Raw genomic sequence first — 18,252 nt, forward strand, 5'->3', positions numbered from 1 at the left:
GCAGAAGCTGTAATGATATGATGGAATTGACAATTAGAGGTTAATTTTTCAGACCTAAATGAAATGAAACCTATCTTTTAATAACATTAATGATTTGCGCTGTTCTTCAACAGACATTTAACGTGTTTCCATTCAGTAATTAAAGCTCTGAATGGTCATCTTCATTTGTTAGCAGCAGGGTCTGCTTCCTGCACATGGACAAGATATTCAACAGAAATAAAGTATGTATGTAATCAATCTTAATTTTATTTCACTGTTATCACTCTCACCGTTTACTATTCATTTGTATTTACATAGTTTCAAAGCTACTGCTAATGTCAACGCTAACACAAACGTCAAGTGTTCAACTGGTGAAACGCAGGAAGGTTTTTACGATGTCGTTCAGCATTCAGCTCTGATCATGATCGTGCATACAGCATGTGCCGGCATGTGCAGTCATTTTCTGCATGTTTTTTAAAGGACCCATCTCAAATATTGCAGCGAATAATGAAACAAGAAAGAGCAATGTGAGCTGTTACCGAGTTAGGTTGGAGCTCCATGTGACAGGCTCCACACCTCCAACTTTTGAGCTTCTGTACTTGACATAATCCTCAAAACCTGAACAAGTTTTTCAACTTCAGTGCACAGAAAAATATATCAAACCCTTAAGGGAATGGTTATCAGGAGGTCTCTAACAGGCTAAGCTGTTGGTTCTTACCTGCGTAGCTGGTTTTGCGTCGCACGGTGAGGTTGACGTGTCCCTGCTTGGCAGCCTGCTGCATCAGCTGCACCACCAGCTGGTGCGACTTGCCCACCACTGCTGTGCCATCCACGCATATCAGTTCATCGCCGGAGCGCAGGCGTCCGTCCTCGTCTGCAGCTCCATACTTCACTATGTGGCCAATGTAGATCTGTCAAAACATTAAAGTCAATCATTTTTTTCCCTGTCAAAAGAGCAGTGCAGGCATCAACTATGCCTCATTTAAAAAACGGAGTTAAAATGTAGTATGTGTGAGAGATTGTTGTTTTTTTCCACATTTTTTACATTGGCCAATTCAAAAAACTGTCATAGAAATCAATGATGCGAATTTGTCAAAAACAGAAGCTCATAACTTAAACACAGGAGAAGAGAAAGAGAAACAGATCTGTTAAAAAACCCTGTAGACGCCGCTCAGACATGTTTCAGACTTGCTCGGAATATAGTGTCCATTTCATCATACAGGGGACTGAATCTTGTCAGTTGCACTTTATACATTTCACCCAAATATATGGTAAAGTAAAAATTGAGGGAATTGAAAAGCAAAGTAGAGAGAATCAGCCATGAGAGATAGAAAGAGTGCGAGAGAGAGACTCACCGGCTCTCCTGGCTCATTGCCTCCAAGGATCCTGAAGCCGAACCCTGTATCCTTCCTCCACAGGAAAATGTCCTGCTCCTGGAAGTCTGGAACTGTAAAATCAACAAACCACCTTTAATGTTCCTGCATTAATACCAACAGTGTGCCCAGGGGGACTTCCTGTTCCAAGAAGAGTTCAGCTCTAGCATAATAGTTTGCTATTTAAGATAACTCCCTCCCAGATCACCCTTTCCAGTCCAAACATCATTCTCTAGCCTTGCCTGTTTAGAGGTAAGGCCATAATGGATGCTCCCATTGTTCTCAGGGAATCAAACTATCCATCTGTTTATGCCCACATGCAAATAATCGTCCTCCTAACTGTGCCAGGCTTTGTCACTAAGACAGCACTTTGCACAAACAATCTGTCTAAGCGCTTTGGGAAAAGAACAAACAAATGATCCATCAAAAGATTACAAAGTTCTATTTTGGGTGTGAAAGCACACAGGTATAGAGCTTAAATAAACTATCAAAAGTGAGACAGGCTGCCAGAAAAATTCAGAGCACCCTCGATCATTGGTCCCATAATTAGAAATGATCAGGCCACGCTCTGATGTTGGAAACAGGACATTTTCTTTCAGCTATTTAAATCGTTTTCACTTCCCACAGTGGACGCTGCTATTCGAATGCACTGTTTCTTTTATGAAGAGATGTGTGACACGCGACTGTTCAATATGTTGGGGAGCACTTCCCACCCGACAGAGGTGCTAATACATGCTGGAAGTAGGCTATATATTATTGAGCGGAGGATGGCTAGTTCACAGTTCCCGCCCATCCACAGGAGGAAGAATAAGAGAGGCCTTGCTCTGCAGTGAATGACAGCTCATGGTTCATGTAGCAGTGGAGATGGGGTGGGGGGGCCCTCAGGGGAGACACACAGCAAGTGTGCATGTGTGTGGCCTCATCTTGCTGGACACATGAGAGTCTTTGCTTTAAGATGGTGTATATTTATTCACATATGCATGTATGTGCATGCATTTGAATTCTCACAGCTGTGTTGTACAGGCTGAAAAACTTGCACCTCTGAGCAAACTCCCTGCGAGATTTCTTTTTGCTCAGACACAGGCCGCTGCTGCCAAGGCCACTAAAGCCACTAAGAGGCGGCAGGGTGGCAGAAGGCACAAACAGCCTGCTCCCAATCTGTTCCTTCAGTCAACAGTTAAAATCCCTGCGGAGTGCAGCCATCTCTTCCAATCTATCACTATGTAACTTTGGAGGAACTGGAGAGAGGGCGAGTCAAAGGCTAACCATCGCAATCTGCACCTGCACTGCGGGTGGGGTCAACTGCACAGTTACACCTTGCTCCTGTCGATTACTAGATCCATGAGTGATCCCCGCAGTGAGCCAACTGGGCGAGAATCGATCGACATTTTACAAAGATGGAAGGACCTGTGCTGAGCTAAGAGTGAGTACTACAAATAAGAAAAAGCATAGATGGTTCAAACAGTGAGGAAATGAATACTGGGAACATGTTAAAACCAGACAATAATCAGCCATGATGAAGGCCAATAAAGCACGAGCGAGATCCCTCTCTTCTCTGGCCTCTGGTTAATGCTGTGTGAGCTTTTGGGGGAGGATTTCTTCTGCAAATGGAAATCGTTCGGCACACAGTGTGTTTAAAGACCTTGATCTCAGCAGAACTTTTCATTAGAGCGAATGTTGCGTGGAGAAATGTCTCCGCTGCAGCCAGGGCCTGAGCCCTATCCGGCGCACACAGTGGGATTTTAGGACCAGAGTTCAATGCAGCGTGAGGAAGTAGAGGATTCACACCTGCTGGAACAGGTCACCTGTCCTCCCCTTCATTCTCTGTGTTCCTCTACACTTTTCTTTACCGCAGAATCCCTCGATTTCCTGAAGCTTGACCTTTCTCTTATCTGAACATTTTTCTTTTCATGTCACATTTATATGTCCCTGTCGCTTCCCTCTTCATCATCCTTTGGGCTGTCTCTTTAGACTTTTCTTCTTATTTGTACTTAGCAAAAGGACTCAGGCAATTTAGAAAACCCCTGCTGAGACTTTGTCGTAGGACATTTACGTAGACATAATCTCCCCTTTAGATTCGTCCACCCTCCATCACAACTCTGTATTTCCTTTTAAATCAAGTACCATTGTCCTCTCAGCCCTTTACGGCAGCTTGCCAACAGGCTTCGGCACTACAACCCACACTCAGCCCTTCTTTTAATATTCTTTTTCACAGGCATCTAAATAATGAAAGTCCTTGACAAGTGGCGCCAGGGAATGTGATTAAATGTTAAGGTTTCTAAGCCCTCACAGACCCCTATTTATTTATTTTTTTACTAGACAGTGGATCCGAGGGTTATTCTTTTTAATTGGAGCTATCCCTTTACTTTGCTGAGGATAGCCGAGGAGAAGGGGGATATGCAATCCAGTGACATTCATTCCACTATTGCTGTGAATGTCTCTTTAGGGAAGTCGAGTGTAAAAGTGTGTCAATGGTGCCAGTGTCGACAACTGGGCCAAAGCGGTGTCCCAGAGCTTTTTAAGGACTGGACCAAGAACATGTGGGGGACTCTAATTCTGGGTGGAAATGCCGATAAAATCAGTGCTAACTTTCTGAGTTTGAGGAACCTCTTTAAAGAAAAAACACACCATTTTGGCAAAGACTACACCTACAAATCCAGTAGGCTACAAATCTGCCAACTGGCTTTAAAGAAATGTTTTACTAACAACACCTAGATATAACATCCAGGTTGTTTAATCCGCGCACTTACAGACATGTAAAAACTATTTTGATCAATGCCAGGCTGCCTGGTTCCCCCTGCTGTTTGTGGGACCTACGCCAAGCCAGTTGACTGCTGGCGAGCTAGATAATTAGCGCACAGAGGTGTGAGTGGTATCAATCGTCTCAGCAACACTGGCATTTTGTGTGATATGGCACCCTCCAGAGTTTGTGGGTGGAACACCACTGTCGGAAACACAAATCCCAGGTCTGTGACAATTTGTCAGATTCAGATCCAAAAATTCACTATGTGATCACAATGTTATGTGCTGAAAACTTCTGTATTGAAGTAAACATGCCTGTAACACTGGGATCCTACCCTCTCACTGAAGTTATATAGTGCAGAGACAAATGATGGTGGGCGGATTGGCTGAGACAGACGCCATTCACTCTGCCACGTTGCTTTAAGTTGTTCTATGTCATTAGTACACTGTGGTTTGTTATATACACATAGCTGAAGCTCATACAGCCTAATACAACCAATCCTGCAATAGAACCATCATGAAGGTTACAATAAATTTTAGTTAAAACTGTTTTCATTTCAGTTATCATATGAAATGTCCTGCCTTTTTATCTGGACCTTGAGTCTGTAATATTGACTCTGAATTGAACTGAACTGATTGAGAGACATGTTAAATCTGCTGTGCGCTCATTTTGGAGTACACCGTTTCTGGTGCTTAGGTTCAGCTACACGACAGGAACACCTCTTTGTATCATTCAGTTCTGTTTTACAGCAGCACCACAGGCGACATCCTCCAAAATGACAATAATCTTGAATCTGCACCTCTCATTCCACAAAACCAAGTATTTAAGTATTCATGAAGGTGAGATATGTCACAGGACTGTTATAGACTGCATCAGTATCAGCAAGGTACACCTAACAACTGAGTCAAAATTAGTTCCCAAGTTAAAAGAGACCACAACCCTCTCCCGATACCCAAGAGTGCAGAAAGAGTTTGGCTTTTGTTGCTTTTGTTTAAGAGTATAAAGCAGTTACTTACATGCACAAGACTTATCTCTTATCCCAAATCTTACTCCAAAACGTGCAGTATAATGGTCTCCATCGAGTCAACAGCCCCATGCAGCCCTCATCCAACTGCCACCAAAAATGATTATACTTACGCCTACTTTCATACATGCTCCTGGACTGGGCCCAGATTTTAAAGGGGTCCGGTTTTCTCTGGATGGTGCCGTCTGCTGGGGAGTCCTGGGGCGGCAGGCTTGGCAGGGGCTGAGAGGGGGGTGGGGGAGCAGCGCTCTCGCTGAGAGGGGGTGCCAGAGACGGATGCACGGGCGAGTCCGTGTGGATGCTCCGGTGGCTGGAAACGCTATGCTGGGAGCTGTTCTGACTGTCCTTTCTTGACAACTGCTGTTGGAGAAGCAGATCGATATCATTTGACAACTTAAAGTCAGCTGCGTCGGTACACCTGTGCAAGTGGAGGATGAGAACTGGCAGACAGGAAGAGACAAAAAGAAGCATGCTCTGCAGTGGGAAGATGAGACGAATCGGGGCTGTGGTTTGTGAGAGAAGAAATGAGGTTCGAATACAGAAGAATTCTGGATTGGAGCTCACAGAGATGCTGCTCCTTGGGGTAAAATGAAGCAGAATCTAAGAGTGTGTAATGTCAACCACTGTTGTGTTGCTACCTTATAGAACACGAAGAATAATCAAGCTGTAGTATTCAGACATTTATTTTAGTATATAAAGACCTCAATGGTTTCATATGATTAAGTCATTCAGCTGTGGGAGAAAAACCTTACAAGGGTGCATTGCCTATTCCTTTTGTTTAACAGAGTGGAATGTATTAACTAGGAACTGCATCCCCTGTTGCATATGGAAGGATTCACAGTGAATAAAGCACTAGCGATGTTTCAAACGGAGGGAGGGTTTTACTGGTGAAGCCAGAAATGTAAAACTCCTCATAAATTGACCTCCTCAATAACATGGCCACTTGAGCACCTGCTCAAGGGGTTTGAGAGGAGCGTTGTTTGAGCGCCACATACAGTCTTGAGGTCAAAGCGCACAAGCATTGCACATGTAAGCAAAGATCCTTTCATTAACTTTCTTTACAGTTCCACCCTGTTTCAAACAGACAGCAGTGAAGAGAAAGGGTTACAGACAGGGCATGGGAAAGAAAAGGGAGATATTTTAGGACAATAAGAGAAAATGACAGCAGTTCAGTCTCGTCACGTCACGTGAGCTCCCAGTACTTTAGAAGTGGTGGACAAAAATACACCAGGAAAGGGCGGAGGCAAGCGGCTTATCTCTTCTCAAATATCAAAGTGTTTGGCCTTCAAAGTGCAGCCATGCCTTCAATAAATTCGGACTCATTACTCTCTGAATGAGCCTCCCACACCTCTGCAATTCATGTTTATATTCATCAGCCTTGTTAGACTTAAAAGAAGCTTGACGCTTTAGCAAATATTAAGCCGGAGCTGTGGATCCAGCTGGAATGTAGCAGCGTTATGAGCGTAACCTCACAGCGTTATGTGGGGAAGTGAAGATCAATGGATTCATATCATTAGTCACAAACGCAGGCAGTGCTTGGTGCTAAAGTCAGACCTCAGGAGGAAAAAATATTTTTTTGGTCACTTTTGGTCCATCAAACAAAATGGCGCCTCTGTGTGCCAAAGAAGCGTCATTTTTTCTTACTCGTTTTTCTCTCTGTTTGATGCCCAAAAAAAGTCCAAAATCCTTTTCCCCTTTCAAATGAGAACAAATCTATTGTTCTTGATGGATCTATTAGATTTGACCTTCTGCAGTCATTGTGCTCTCCCTCTGTGCTCCAGGACTGGCCTAATACATTGGTTTCTCCTGCTCCAATAACTTATTAAGGAGAGAAGAATCGAGGGGGGTGGGTGGGGGTGGGGTCTGGGGCAATGAAAACAAATCCTTGCTGCTTCCTCAGACTCGGGTCTGTCCTGCTCTGCCACTAGCAGGCCACACTATTAGCGTCATATGTAGTGTTTTGTTTGACATAAACAGCCCAATACAACCAGATATTATGCTGAAACACCATGTATTAACTCTACTTTCACTCTCTTCTGTTATCTGCTTTAAGAAGGCTATACCATCACCATTATTGTCTAACACACTACATATCAAGCACCAATACCACCACACCTCATTCCCCAAACACTTTCACCCCGTCTAAACGACATCACATACCCTCCTAGTGTAATCTCTGTATGGAGGAGCCAGCTCAAAATCATCCTGCAAAACAAAAAGATCAACATACACATTCAGTGAGACACAGTCATCATCAGAGTCTCTCTGGTAATGCAGCACATATCACAGGATGAGGCCGTTCCTCAGCTGTGATCATACATTCAACTCTCACTCTGCAAGCTTAGCACCCAGCGCGATGCGATCATCAGCGTGTTAGCAACCCAGCTCACGCTGTGCATCAAAGCCCACTTCGTCCCAGCCCCCGCCAGCGAGGAGGAGGAGGGGGACTGATGTGGAGCTACAGGGATCCACCCCCGCACAGCCCAGCATCCCATGTCTACAAACAGACCCACAACATCAGCGCAAGTTACACCTTACAGGGGAAAGCTGGAGGTGAGGGGGGAGAGAGTGAGCCAGATATCCCTCTGACAGATGCACCATGTGGATAGAGGACAAGAGAGTGAAGGATGGATGAGAAAGGAGAAAAATATACAAGAACAATTACTCACCAGTTTCGGGCTCTTCTTTGCGGGTGCCACCCCTGTGAAACCAGACAGAAATGGGAAAAAGAAAAAAGAAGAAGGTTACCAGTGTACTTTTAGTATATTGTCCATGTTCAAGCAAAAGAGTAGATTAAAAAAAACAGACAACGCAGACTCCAAAACAATGTGCTCATCTATCCCTCGTCTCCTTCTCCCTTCTCTCCTCCCTCTCCCTGCTTGGTTCTTTGCTCGCCCATCCGCGGCTGGCGTTTGAGGAGGGAGGAAGGGGAGGGGGGGGTGCAGGCAGCGCGATCTATCTGCATCACTGCCGCGGCCAGCGCTTTGGCTTGACTGGTGCAGCGGAAGAGTGGGGCCAGCCCCGAGGGCTAACCCCGCGCTCACTAGACCCTGGCTGCCCCAATGGCAGCGCACGCGTGCCAACGAGCGGGCGAGTGTTTGAGGGAGTAAAGTGAGAGTTAAGAGGAGAGGACAGAATCCTGGAGAGCAACTAAGCCGGAGAATAAAGAGAGAGGAGCAGAGAGGAGAAAAGCGAGCTGTGCTCTGGAGTTCCTGGCCGTAGCATTACCCATGGAGAAGGAGTCCAAGATACTGAACATTAAATTATAGGCAACCGTCAGTTCCCCTCTTACTGAGACCATCTTCCTGTGTCCGCTGAGTGCGGCGCTCCGCTGTCGAAGGCTCCAGCATCTATAGGCAGTTGCCGTGTCCTCCCCGTCTCTCCCTTCCCTGCTGCCTTTTCCTTTTTTTCCCTTTCTCTCTCTCGCTCTCTCTCTCTCTCTCCCTCTCGCTCTCTCTCTCTCACCTCAGTGCACACTGTCCTCCCTCCCTTTTCTTCCCTCAGCATCATCACCCTCTCCCTCCTTCCTCTCCCTCCCTCTTCCGCTTTCTCTCTCCTTTCCATCTCAGTCTCCCTCCCACCCCCACATGCTGGTAAACATTCATGCAGCTGCACACACACACAAACAAACACACACACCCACACACACACACATACACCAAAAAAACACAAAACACGGGCGTCAGGCAGCTTTGCGCTCCTGACACAAATGGAGGTGTGCTTAAGGTATGACAGACGGGCTTCTGCGTGAGTGAACAGTGACCAGAAATATCATCGCGGAAAAATCATTATCGCGGGCGAGCACACAAAGGAAAGACTGACAGATGACTTAAACGCTCGCACAGCTGGGATGTAGCCAGAGAAATTTGCCCCTTAAGCACATCGCTGCCCCTCTAACCAACCCCCCCCGCAAACCATCCATCCATCCATCCATCCATCCTTACCCCCCCTCCCTCCAGCCGTCGACTCCGCATGAGATAAACAGTTGTATGAAGTTATGGAAATGAGAGCGGGAGAAGGAATGTGTGAAACAAAGAACGCAGCGACTCGTGGTGTGTATTTACCTCCGTAATATTCAAGATTCAACAATGAGCGGAGAAGCAACCACACACACCTCTGGCATGCGTTCGGGTGTGTAACACATGTAAAGCCTGAGTGAGACTAGGCGCCGTCTGATCTAAGAAAATGGGCCACTATTGTGTGTCAATCCTATGGGGAAAATGAGGGGATAAGATCTTGCTCTCGCTCTCTCTCTCTCTCTCTCTCACACACACACACACACACACACACACACACACACACACACACACACACACACACACACACACACACACACACACACACACACAGGCTCATCTTCTTTATCTCTCCGACATCTGGGTTCATTCACAGCTGACAGCTCCAACTGTGTTGCGTCTGCAGCCTTTTTCCTCCTCTCTCTCCCCTTTTCACCCCGTTTTTTTTTTTTTTTCTCCAATCAATGGGAATCATTCATTCAGGAACGCATAACAACCCGCTAAATCAGACACAGATGCACGCTGTCAATCCCGAGGTACCCTCTCTGGGCTGAGCACGCTGTCAGTCAGTGTCAGGCCAATGTATGATTATCGCTCATCTATCCTCTGCAACTGGTTTGCTGCTGCTGTCTGTCAATGTCTCTCGGCTCACTCTCTCTCCCTCTCCCAGATCACACATCACACACAAAACAGACACGCCCATTCGAGCAACAACCCAACTCAGGTCTTTGTAATGCACCGTACTCCTGAAATCGATTATGTCTTACTGTAAAAGCAATAAAAAAAAAAAAAAAAACAGAACTACGTTAATACCAAAATAAACAAGATAGCCACAGCTGTGGACGGGTCAACACCGCATTGGTAGGCAGGATCGGTTCTGTGGGATTGTGTGCGTTTGAAGCTGCAAGATCAAAAGCTATTGTGGCTGTTTGAGCCAACCTCTAGTCCTAATTACATACAAGTAGGGAGGAAAGAGCGCTTTTGGACAGGTGGGTGATCCTGGCTGGCCTGCGCGCTGACAGCCTGAGTGAGAGGGCGGCCCGCTACAGCCTCAGCAACTCCAGCTCTCAAATAATTGAGTTGGACCGCTGTGGGGCCCTCCAGTTTTTATTTCATTTAAATCTGCTTACTAAATCCTAAAATGTGCGGCAGAAAATGCATTCATAACAGTGAATAATGAAGGACCCACGAGGCTCTAAATATGTACTTTTTTATGATTAATGATACATCAGCTGATTGTGATGACGCCAAATGAAGCCAAAATAATAGTAATGGCATCCAGTTTATTTAAGGATTGCAGTGAATTGTTTTTATTGGGCAGATAACCAGTCATCTTGTTTCACTGCCGCAGGCAAAATGCCATGAATTTCAGCAAACTGTGTGCTTCTGTGTGTGACAGCCCCACAGTGGGACAAATTCCAATAGTTTGGGTACATCAAGAACATGGAAACACTGGAAATAAGGTGTGGTGATATAAATGAAAGCATTGACACACAGAGTTAAAGATTTGTGAGATGAATTCAGCAACAATTCCTCCCAAAGGAGCTCCGCTTTGGATTAAGACACAGCGTACCCCCCTCAACAGATAGGAACTCTTTTAACAACCTGGCAGCGTAGCAGTCACTAAACGGAGGCCATTACTAAGCAGATTATGTTGTCTGTCCACAGTGCACGGCGCGTGTGCATAAGCGTCGGCCGAATCTCGGCTCCGAGTGATGGCTTCCAACGGGCAGGTCCATCTGTCACCGTGGCGACAGCGCCTGGTGACCGTGGGGATCTGACAGACGGTCTCCAAGGAGTGAGAAGCTCACATCAGCTGCGTAAATCGGCAGCGGGCAGGATGTGACAGCCCTGCAGAGTACAGCTTTATTTAGCTTCCACTGTGTGTAAACAGTGGAATTAAATGTGACAGAGTGGTCATACCAGTGCAGCTGAATAGGTAGCAAAGATGACCAGGGAGAGCGCGGATGCAAAAAAGCAGTTTTTATTTCGAGGAAGGTGCCTTGTGATAAGAAATGGAAGCGAGGAGTGTTTTTTCTCCCTGGAAGGGGTGAAATCCCCTCCTCCACCAAACGCACACATCCACCCAGAGGAGACCCCCAGTGCAGATTATCTGCAGAGCATTGTCATAGAAACAAAGGATGGTGCAGCGGTGGAGATTTACAATTCGCCCAATAGCTATGGAGGTGTGAAGGAATGGGAGATGGGTGGGGGCTGGGAGGCTCACCTTGTCTCTTGAGCAACAAGCGGGTGATTCACCAGCTCAAGCCTCCAGCAGGCGGAGGTGAATCGTGGGCACCTAGCGGGCAGGCAGGCAGACCCCCCCGCCCCCCCGACATCACTGCTTTCCAGGACTGCACTGCTGTTCGTTATGGTGCCACTGGAACGTTCAGTCAGCAGATTTTTTAATGCGAAGTGGGCAAAAATACGGCGCTTCCTGCCCATACAGTGAATTGATTTCCTGCTTTGGTCTGTGCAGGGACCCATCATCAACGTTTATCTCCTTCTAATGGCTGTGTACAAGACTGTCCACATTATACCGGGCCTTATGAATGTGCATGCCGGTAACTGCCAGTTTGTTTATGTGGGTTATGCGAGTTCACGTAATTGTGTTTGGGCCCTATCAGTGTGTGTCCTCAAAGAACACTGATCCGTGGAGTGCTTTTTGACAGCAAGCATTTACAAGCTGTCGGTTCACTTGCCCAGCATTATGCCAATAAGAGCTATCTAGTGTGGCAACGATCCACTTGGTGTTTTTACCCTCTTTAAGCCACACATCCATGAAAAGACAAAGGAAAACAAACATTTCAACTGTCTGTCTTCAAGGGTACAATAAATCTCTTTCAGGCTGCACTTAAAGGCAATGAGGGGAGACGCGCACAAAGGTAAACAAGAGGGAACACAACCATTTGTTCTTTAACACTATGGATTCTTCGTAGACAGCTGCTCCTTAGAGTTCTCAAAGTAGCCATGCAGATAATATGAGGTGTTGGACATGTCTTTGGGTGTTTAGCTCCCCATTTAATCAGACAGGAAATAAGGACAGTGCCTATCAAATACATTGATATTTGCAAAACAGTCATCACCTCGTGTCCGTGTTAGTCCCTCAACCTGCCATTTGTCCATTCACTGGCTATGTGGGAGGAGAGCGAAGGTCCATCTCTCACTCTGAGAGGAGAGGAGTGTGAGGCCTGATTGCCCAGCGGCAACTAATGTGTCACCGTTGATTGATGAGTCATGAAGTGGGGGGGGGGAGGGGGAGAGAGAGAGAGAGAGCCCGAGAGAGAGGCAGAGCAGAGCATCATGGGGGTTTCTGCGCCGCTCTTTTATCATCTCTCTGATCCTCTGACATCCTTCCATCCACAGCTCTCCTCCTCTCCCTCCGCCCACTGCAGCTATCTCTCCTTCCATTTCCTGCACATGGCTACGAGCTGTTACTGCAGCCAAACACAAATTACCTTGTGTTCATTGCAGCACCTGCCAGGCCTTACAAACAGGTAAAAAAAAAAAAAGAAGAAAAATAGAGTAGAACACGACTCTACATCCACACTGAGACAAATGGGCTTCATTTTTCTATAGCTGACTAATGACACGAGCTGCTGGGCTGCTGAGAGAGGCTGTGTTGCACAAATTCTACACCCAAACAAGTTTTCGCTGACAAAAGGCTGTGGAGCAGGTGTATGTGTCCCTGTGGACCGTGTAACGTTTACACCTTTTTAAAGGAAACGGGAGAGAGGAAATTAAAGTCTGCACTACAGTATGACATCGGGGGCTAAAATGAGTTATGCCAGAGCATCAGTGGGGGCAGGAGAAGACAGGCAGGGAGAAAATGAGCACATTAGAGCAGTGTAATTAGACAAATGAAAGAACGATGTATCATGAAACACAGGCCTGATTGAAGCAATAAATCATGCCTGTGTGCTCACACGCAGTCCAAAATGACTGCAGAACCTTTTGTGTCCTGTGTGCTTAACCTATAAAGCACTCATAACCTGACATCTGACCTTTCTCTGTATGAGATTATTCAAAGCTAGGGTAGCTTTCTCAGATAAAGTTAATCAAAGGAGCATCACAGGTTCCCTCCACAACATTCAGCACACTAGCTCATGTGTGGCGTTTCACATTTTCACACAACCTGACTTGTGCACATGTGTTACTGCTAACGAGTGTGAGTCTGGTCCTCTGGGGTTGGCTCCCATCTTAATGTGGCAAGAGGGTGAGAATCTATGTACCAGTAGTGTGGGAACAGAAACAGAAATTGAGGAATGGAGGGTTGGAGGAAGGGTGGATCTCCACCAATTAAGACCGTGCACGGGTCTTTCTGCTGCTGATCTATAATTGGATGCAAGGCTCTTCATGTGGAAGACCGACACTGATGCCTGTGTGTGTGTGTGTTTGTGTGTGTACATGCACAAGTGGTGTTTGCTCAGGGAAGAAGAGATTCTTGATGGATGGAAGGAGAGTAAGAGTAAAAGAAAGCACGAGAGGTAAAAAGATGTATGCGTATGATAAGCAAAGCTGACATCAGGACCCCAATTAGAGGCCGGCGTGCCTCGCCACTACTGGTGGAGTGAGCCGGAGTGAGAAAGCAGTGAAGAGAGTCAGAGCCGGAGAGTAATTAAGGCGCCGTGTCTAGAACCTTGGTTTATGTTCTCACGAGTGCGACAGTGCGTAGGCATGTGTGTCAGCAACACATATGACTGGTAAATGATGCTGTGTTGAGGGGGCGATGACACATAAGACGTAAACAGATTCATTATTCGACGTGCCGATATTAGGATTGACAGCTTTTGGTTCTCTACTACAGACACATTTCGATTGGAATCAACAAAATGATATAAAATAGTTGGAGGTTTGATACCCGGTGTAGGAGAACAAAAATGAGTCGATACACTGTGCTAGTCCAATTTGTTCTTTGGCTGACTAATTGCTGACTGTGTTTTGATGTTAGAGCCATTAGGCTCTTCATCAGGAAAGTTCTTTGTAAAACACACAGTAGGCAGCACTTGGTGCTTAAATGTGCAAATGGCAAAAGTGCAGTCATCAGACTCTGGTTCTATTAATTTTTTTTATTCATCATGAGCATCAGCATGAAGCATCAGAACAGCGGGTCCTGCTATAATATGCTAAACTGTGCCACAATTTCAATTCTAAATCATGGAACACACTTAATATGGAACATTCCGAAAAATCAGTGGTATAATGATCCCTCACTCTGGAGCGATATATCCTATTAATGATCAACAATCCAATGTGATCCATGCAAAGTAAAAACATTGATCTCTTTACTTTGAGCTCACTTGGCACCTTCTGTGTCCATCCACATACACCTCCTTTCTAAAATTCAAATAGTGCTAGTGCCAGGTAGATAATGGCAAGCAGCCAATAACAAGAGAATGAGGATATTTACACCCCTCTCAGGAATAAATCAACTGTGTGGAAATACTTTGGGCTTGCTAACTTGTTGCTCTCACTTATTTATTTTATGTGTGATTTTTCTATGTTCAAAAGCATAAAAGTAAGCGGCGGCAGCTTCTTCTGTGACTGTGTTTAATGGGCATATAATATCGTCTTTATCGATCGCAGGCCCCTGAATTGAATCAAATCGGATCATGGCAGACTTCATAACAGCTCCAAATATCACAACATTGTCCAAAGAATGGTTATAATATGGTATCATGACAGAAGTTTTGATCGTTCCCAATCATAGTCATCAGGGCATGAAAAATAAATTAAACTCAAATTAATTAAAAATGTAATTTAATCATGATCTTTAAATCTAAAGTTAACACCAGCCCAATAACCCTATAATACATTTAGGATTAAACTGGATTTCATATTTGGTTCCTGTGTTTGCTTTTCTGCCTGCTGCCATCCTTTGTACCAAACCTTAACAAGGATCAATCCATTAAAGGTGTTGAGTGATTTTGCTTCAATTAAACCACTTCAAATGCATGATGATTATCTGTACTTTTGTCTTTGAGATCAGTCCTCTTGGTTCTATCACAGTCATTTCTGTCTGTCAGTGGCACTCAAAGTCTGTCACTGCTTTTTATACAATCCCAGCTGCCTTATTGACAGCCCATTATGCCCCTGATGAGACAATATCACTTCATGAGCTTGTGCACGCTCGCACAATGAAGAAATGCGACTCATTAGTGAAAGCCAGCAAGAGGGAGGGGAGCGGTTTGGTCTGTGCAAGTCTGAAGTGTCAAGAAGCGAGGCAAAGAGAGAGAGAGTGACAACATGGAGAGAGCCGGAGATACAAATTGAGACAGAGTCACACATGTAGATAACACGACAGAAAGAAACACGGGCTCACTGTGAGACTACAATGTGACTCGGCCGCCATTCATCTGACCAATTTCCCTTGACAGTTCTGAGCACTTAACCCCACAGAGGAGATAAACTCTACATGTGCACACAGACACAAAAACCTTTTAGTTACTTGAATTAATAAGCCCCAAAGCAAGCTATGGACAGTCTGACAGAGAAAATAGTCCAATTACTTGTATCACACAGTGCGTTTAGAGCTCTGGAGGTCTGTGAGTCTGAGGGGGATTGGAGGGGAAAATACTGAAATTCAATCATTTCAGTTTTATTCTCCATTCACAGTTGCTTTGTTTCCATTTAGTGCTTCTGTGCGACAGTGATTTTCAATCAGAAACCACTGTAAAAGTTAGGTGGCACACGTTGAATGGCAGTACTCGCATCATGGTGCACTGTTTTTTGCAGCATTGACTTAACTAAGGCTGAAAATGTATTTTAACAGTACAAAATGTCCCTGACTGATTTAGCTCATATCAAGCAGGACAGTCATGTGGGTGGCTAAAGGCCCATGAGAACAATCGGTGGCATCTTTTAAGCGACCAACTTTGACACTAAAAGCCTAAAATAAACCTGACATGCTGTCAGCAACCATAAGCAGCAGACAGAAACAGAGAGGAGTGAAAAAGAACCTGGGCAGAGAAGCTGAGTATGAGACAGGGAGAATAAAAAGAAGGAAAATATTTAGACCTGAGTTTCTCACTGTTCTTTACATAGCCCTCCCATCTTTCACCTTTCCTCTTCTCTCCACCTTTTTTCCATTTCAAGGCAGCTGTAATGTTCTGACAGTCAATGCTTTTCAGTATAAAAACCTCACTCTCTCTCTTTCCTACTTTACTTTCAGCGTTCCTCTACGGCTCCTTCTCTCCTTCCATACCATAATTATCCCTCTACCTCGTCTTTCTTTGCGATCTCCTTTTTCCTTCCAACCTCTATTTACATGAATAAATAAATATATGTGTCAATAAAAGAGCCCGAACAGCCTGTAAGGCAGAAGCCCATTAGTTTTTGTCAACAGCACCGAGCAGCTTCATGGGAAAGGTTTGTTTTGTTTTGTAATACTTCAACATATGGGCGCATAAATCAGTAACCGCCACATAACTCCACACCTGTTATGCATCTTCCTCCTCTCCATCTGCACTCATCAGTCACAACATGAATGACACATTTACAAGATGACAGACAAGCTTCCACCCACCTCTCTGCACCAACATAGTGACCTCACTGCCCTTGGGACACTTGCTGAGCAGGTCGACCACCTGGTTGTGTGACATGCTCTGCACGTTTCTCTTGTTCACCTCCACGATGATGTCGCCCTCCTTGAGGCCGCGGCAGCGCGGGTAGTCCACGATCTGTTTCACCCTCTGGCCTCCACCTCCGGGACTGTCGGCGATGGTGAAGCCGAAGCCCTTGTCTCCTTTCTCCATGTGTACAGTGATGAGCTCTGGTTGTGTTGCGATCGATGATGCCAAGGTGACCACATCGCTGGGGTAGCCGTGCTGGGAGGAGGTGTCGGAGGCCACATCTGCTGAGGGACTCTGTGGTCGGGGGAGGCCATTGAGGGGTGCCCCGCCATTAGTCGAGCCATTGTTGTTGTTCTGACTGCCATGGCTGGATGGCGAGTCGTAGCTGTTGGTGGCCTCCTGGCCGTTCACAATGATGGGCTCTTTGTTGTCGAGAATGGCCACTGAGGTAACCAGGCTGGTATTGGGGTCATCGGGGTCAAAGGGCAGTGGGTAGCCACGGCACAGCTCCAAGTTGACCATGGAGCCAATTGGGATGGACTGGAAGATCTTCACAACTTGGGCATGCGTGTAGCCTAACACACATGTGTCGTTGACGCTCACGATGACGTCACCTTAGGGTGGAGAAGAGGGAAGAGTTGTATGTAAGGAAATCACCTGTCAGCTACCTTGTAGCTTCCTTAATTCAAGCAGAGATTTCAATCTTTTTCATTTTTCCCCTGTCCTTGAGTGTCCGTAGACAATCCATAGTCCCGCCTTTACATGACTTCTCGACATCACACTATGCCATCATGTCATTGTAAAGCATGTCAAGCATTCAAAAATCCAACTTAAGCAATATTCAAAAGCAGTACTCCTTCTTTGTTATCTTCGATATCATAGTGCACCAACCTGTCTCCATTTTGCCATCAAGGGCAGCGGGTCCATCTAAAACCAGGCTCTTGATCTGAAGGAACTCGTCTGGCTCGTCGCCCCCCACAACAGTGAAACCAAACCCTCGGCGACTCTTTTTGAGCTTGGTATTGATGAAGGTCCCCTTGAGTTCAGATCGGTTCCGAGTAAAGAAAGGTTTCCCTCCTGTACACAAAAACACAGATGTTTCGATTCAGTTAATTCTGATACAGCAGCGCAAACTGAATTAAGCAGCTTTGAGTTCTGTTTGCGTGTCAACAAAAATGGGAAAAACTGCTCTCCCCCTGGGGATCTGAATCTGGGCTTCAGTAAAAAGCTTTAACTCACTAGCACAATAACATTAACACTTAATCAATGATCTAAACACACAGCTAACCTTAATGAGTGTAATGGCTACAGGCCACCGTTTCTGGTCTGATGACACAACATGCATCAAAACAGACTCATTATAATAAACAGACTAATTAGTTTAAAAGAGAATCGGAAGGACAAGTGAGTTAATCCCCAATGTGGAATCATCAATCATATAATCCAAACAAGGGCCTTGAACCTGGGACTGAAGGTGAGTCTGTGGGCAGTAACAGGAAACTATGCTGGTTACAGCTGCATATGATGCTTATAAATGAACCTTCAA

General features: G+C 45.5%; 1 protein-coding gene across 9 annotated transcripts in view; it reads right to left on the reverse strand.

Moving 5' to 3' along the window:
- Window positions 1–18,252, reverse strand: part of magi1b (membrane associated guanylate kinase, WW and PDZ domain containing 1b) — a 136,683-nt gene that overhangs the window by 15,272 nt on the left and 103,159 nt on the right. For 5 of the 9 annotated variants that reach the window (XM_037100382.1, XM_037100383.1, XM_037100379.1 and 2 more), the window contains exons 11-17: window positions 17,598–17,783; window positions 16,661–17,320; window positions 7,789–7,820; window positions 7,280–7,324; window positions 5,233–5,479; window positions 1,335–1,426; window positions 698–890 (exon numbers count right to left, since the gene is read on the reverse strand). In XM_037100382.1, the coding sequence (XP_036956277.1) occupies window positions 698–890; window positions 1,335–1,426; window positions 5,233–5,479; window positions 7,280–7,324; window positions 7,789–7,820; window positions 16,661–17,320; window positions 17,598–17,783 (1,455 nt within the window). The remainder of the gene's footprint in view (window positions 1–697; window positions 891–1,334; window positions 1,427–5,232; window positions 5,480–7,279; window positions 7,325–7,788; window positions 7,821–16,660; window positions 17,321–17,597; window positions 17,784–18,252) is intronic. The other 4 variants (XM_037100381.1, XM_037100380.1, XM_037100385.1 and 1 more) reach the window with 4 other exon arrangements.

Source organism: Acanthopagrus latus, chromosome 6 (assembly GCF_904848185.1).
Source record: "Acanthopagrus latus isolate v.2019 chromosome 6, fAcaLat1.1, whole genome shotgun sequence".
Classification (NCBI taxonomy): Eukaryota; Metazoa; Chordata; class Actinopteri; order Spariformes; family Sparidae; genus Acanthopagrus; species Acanthopagrus latus.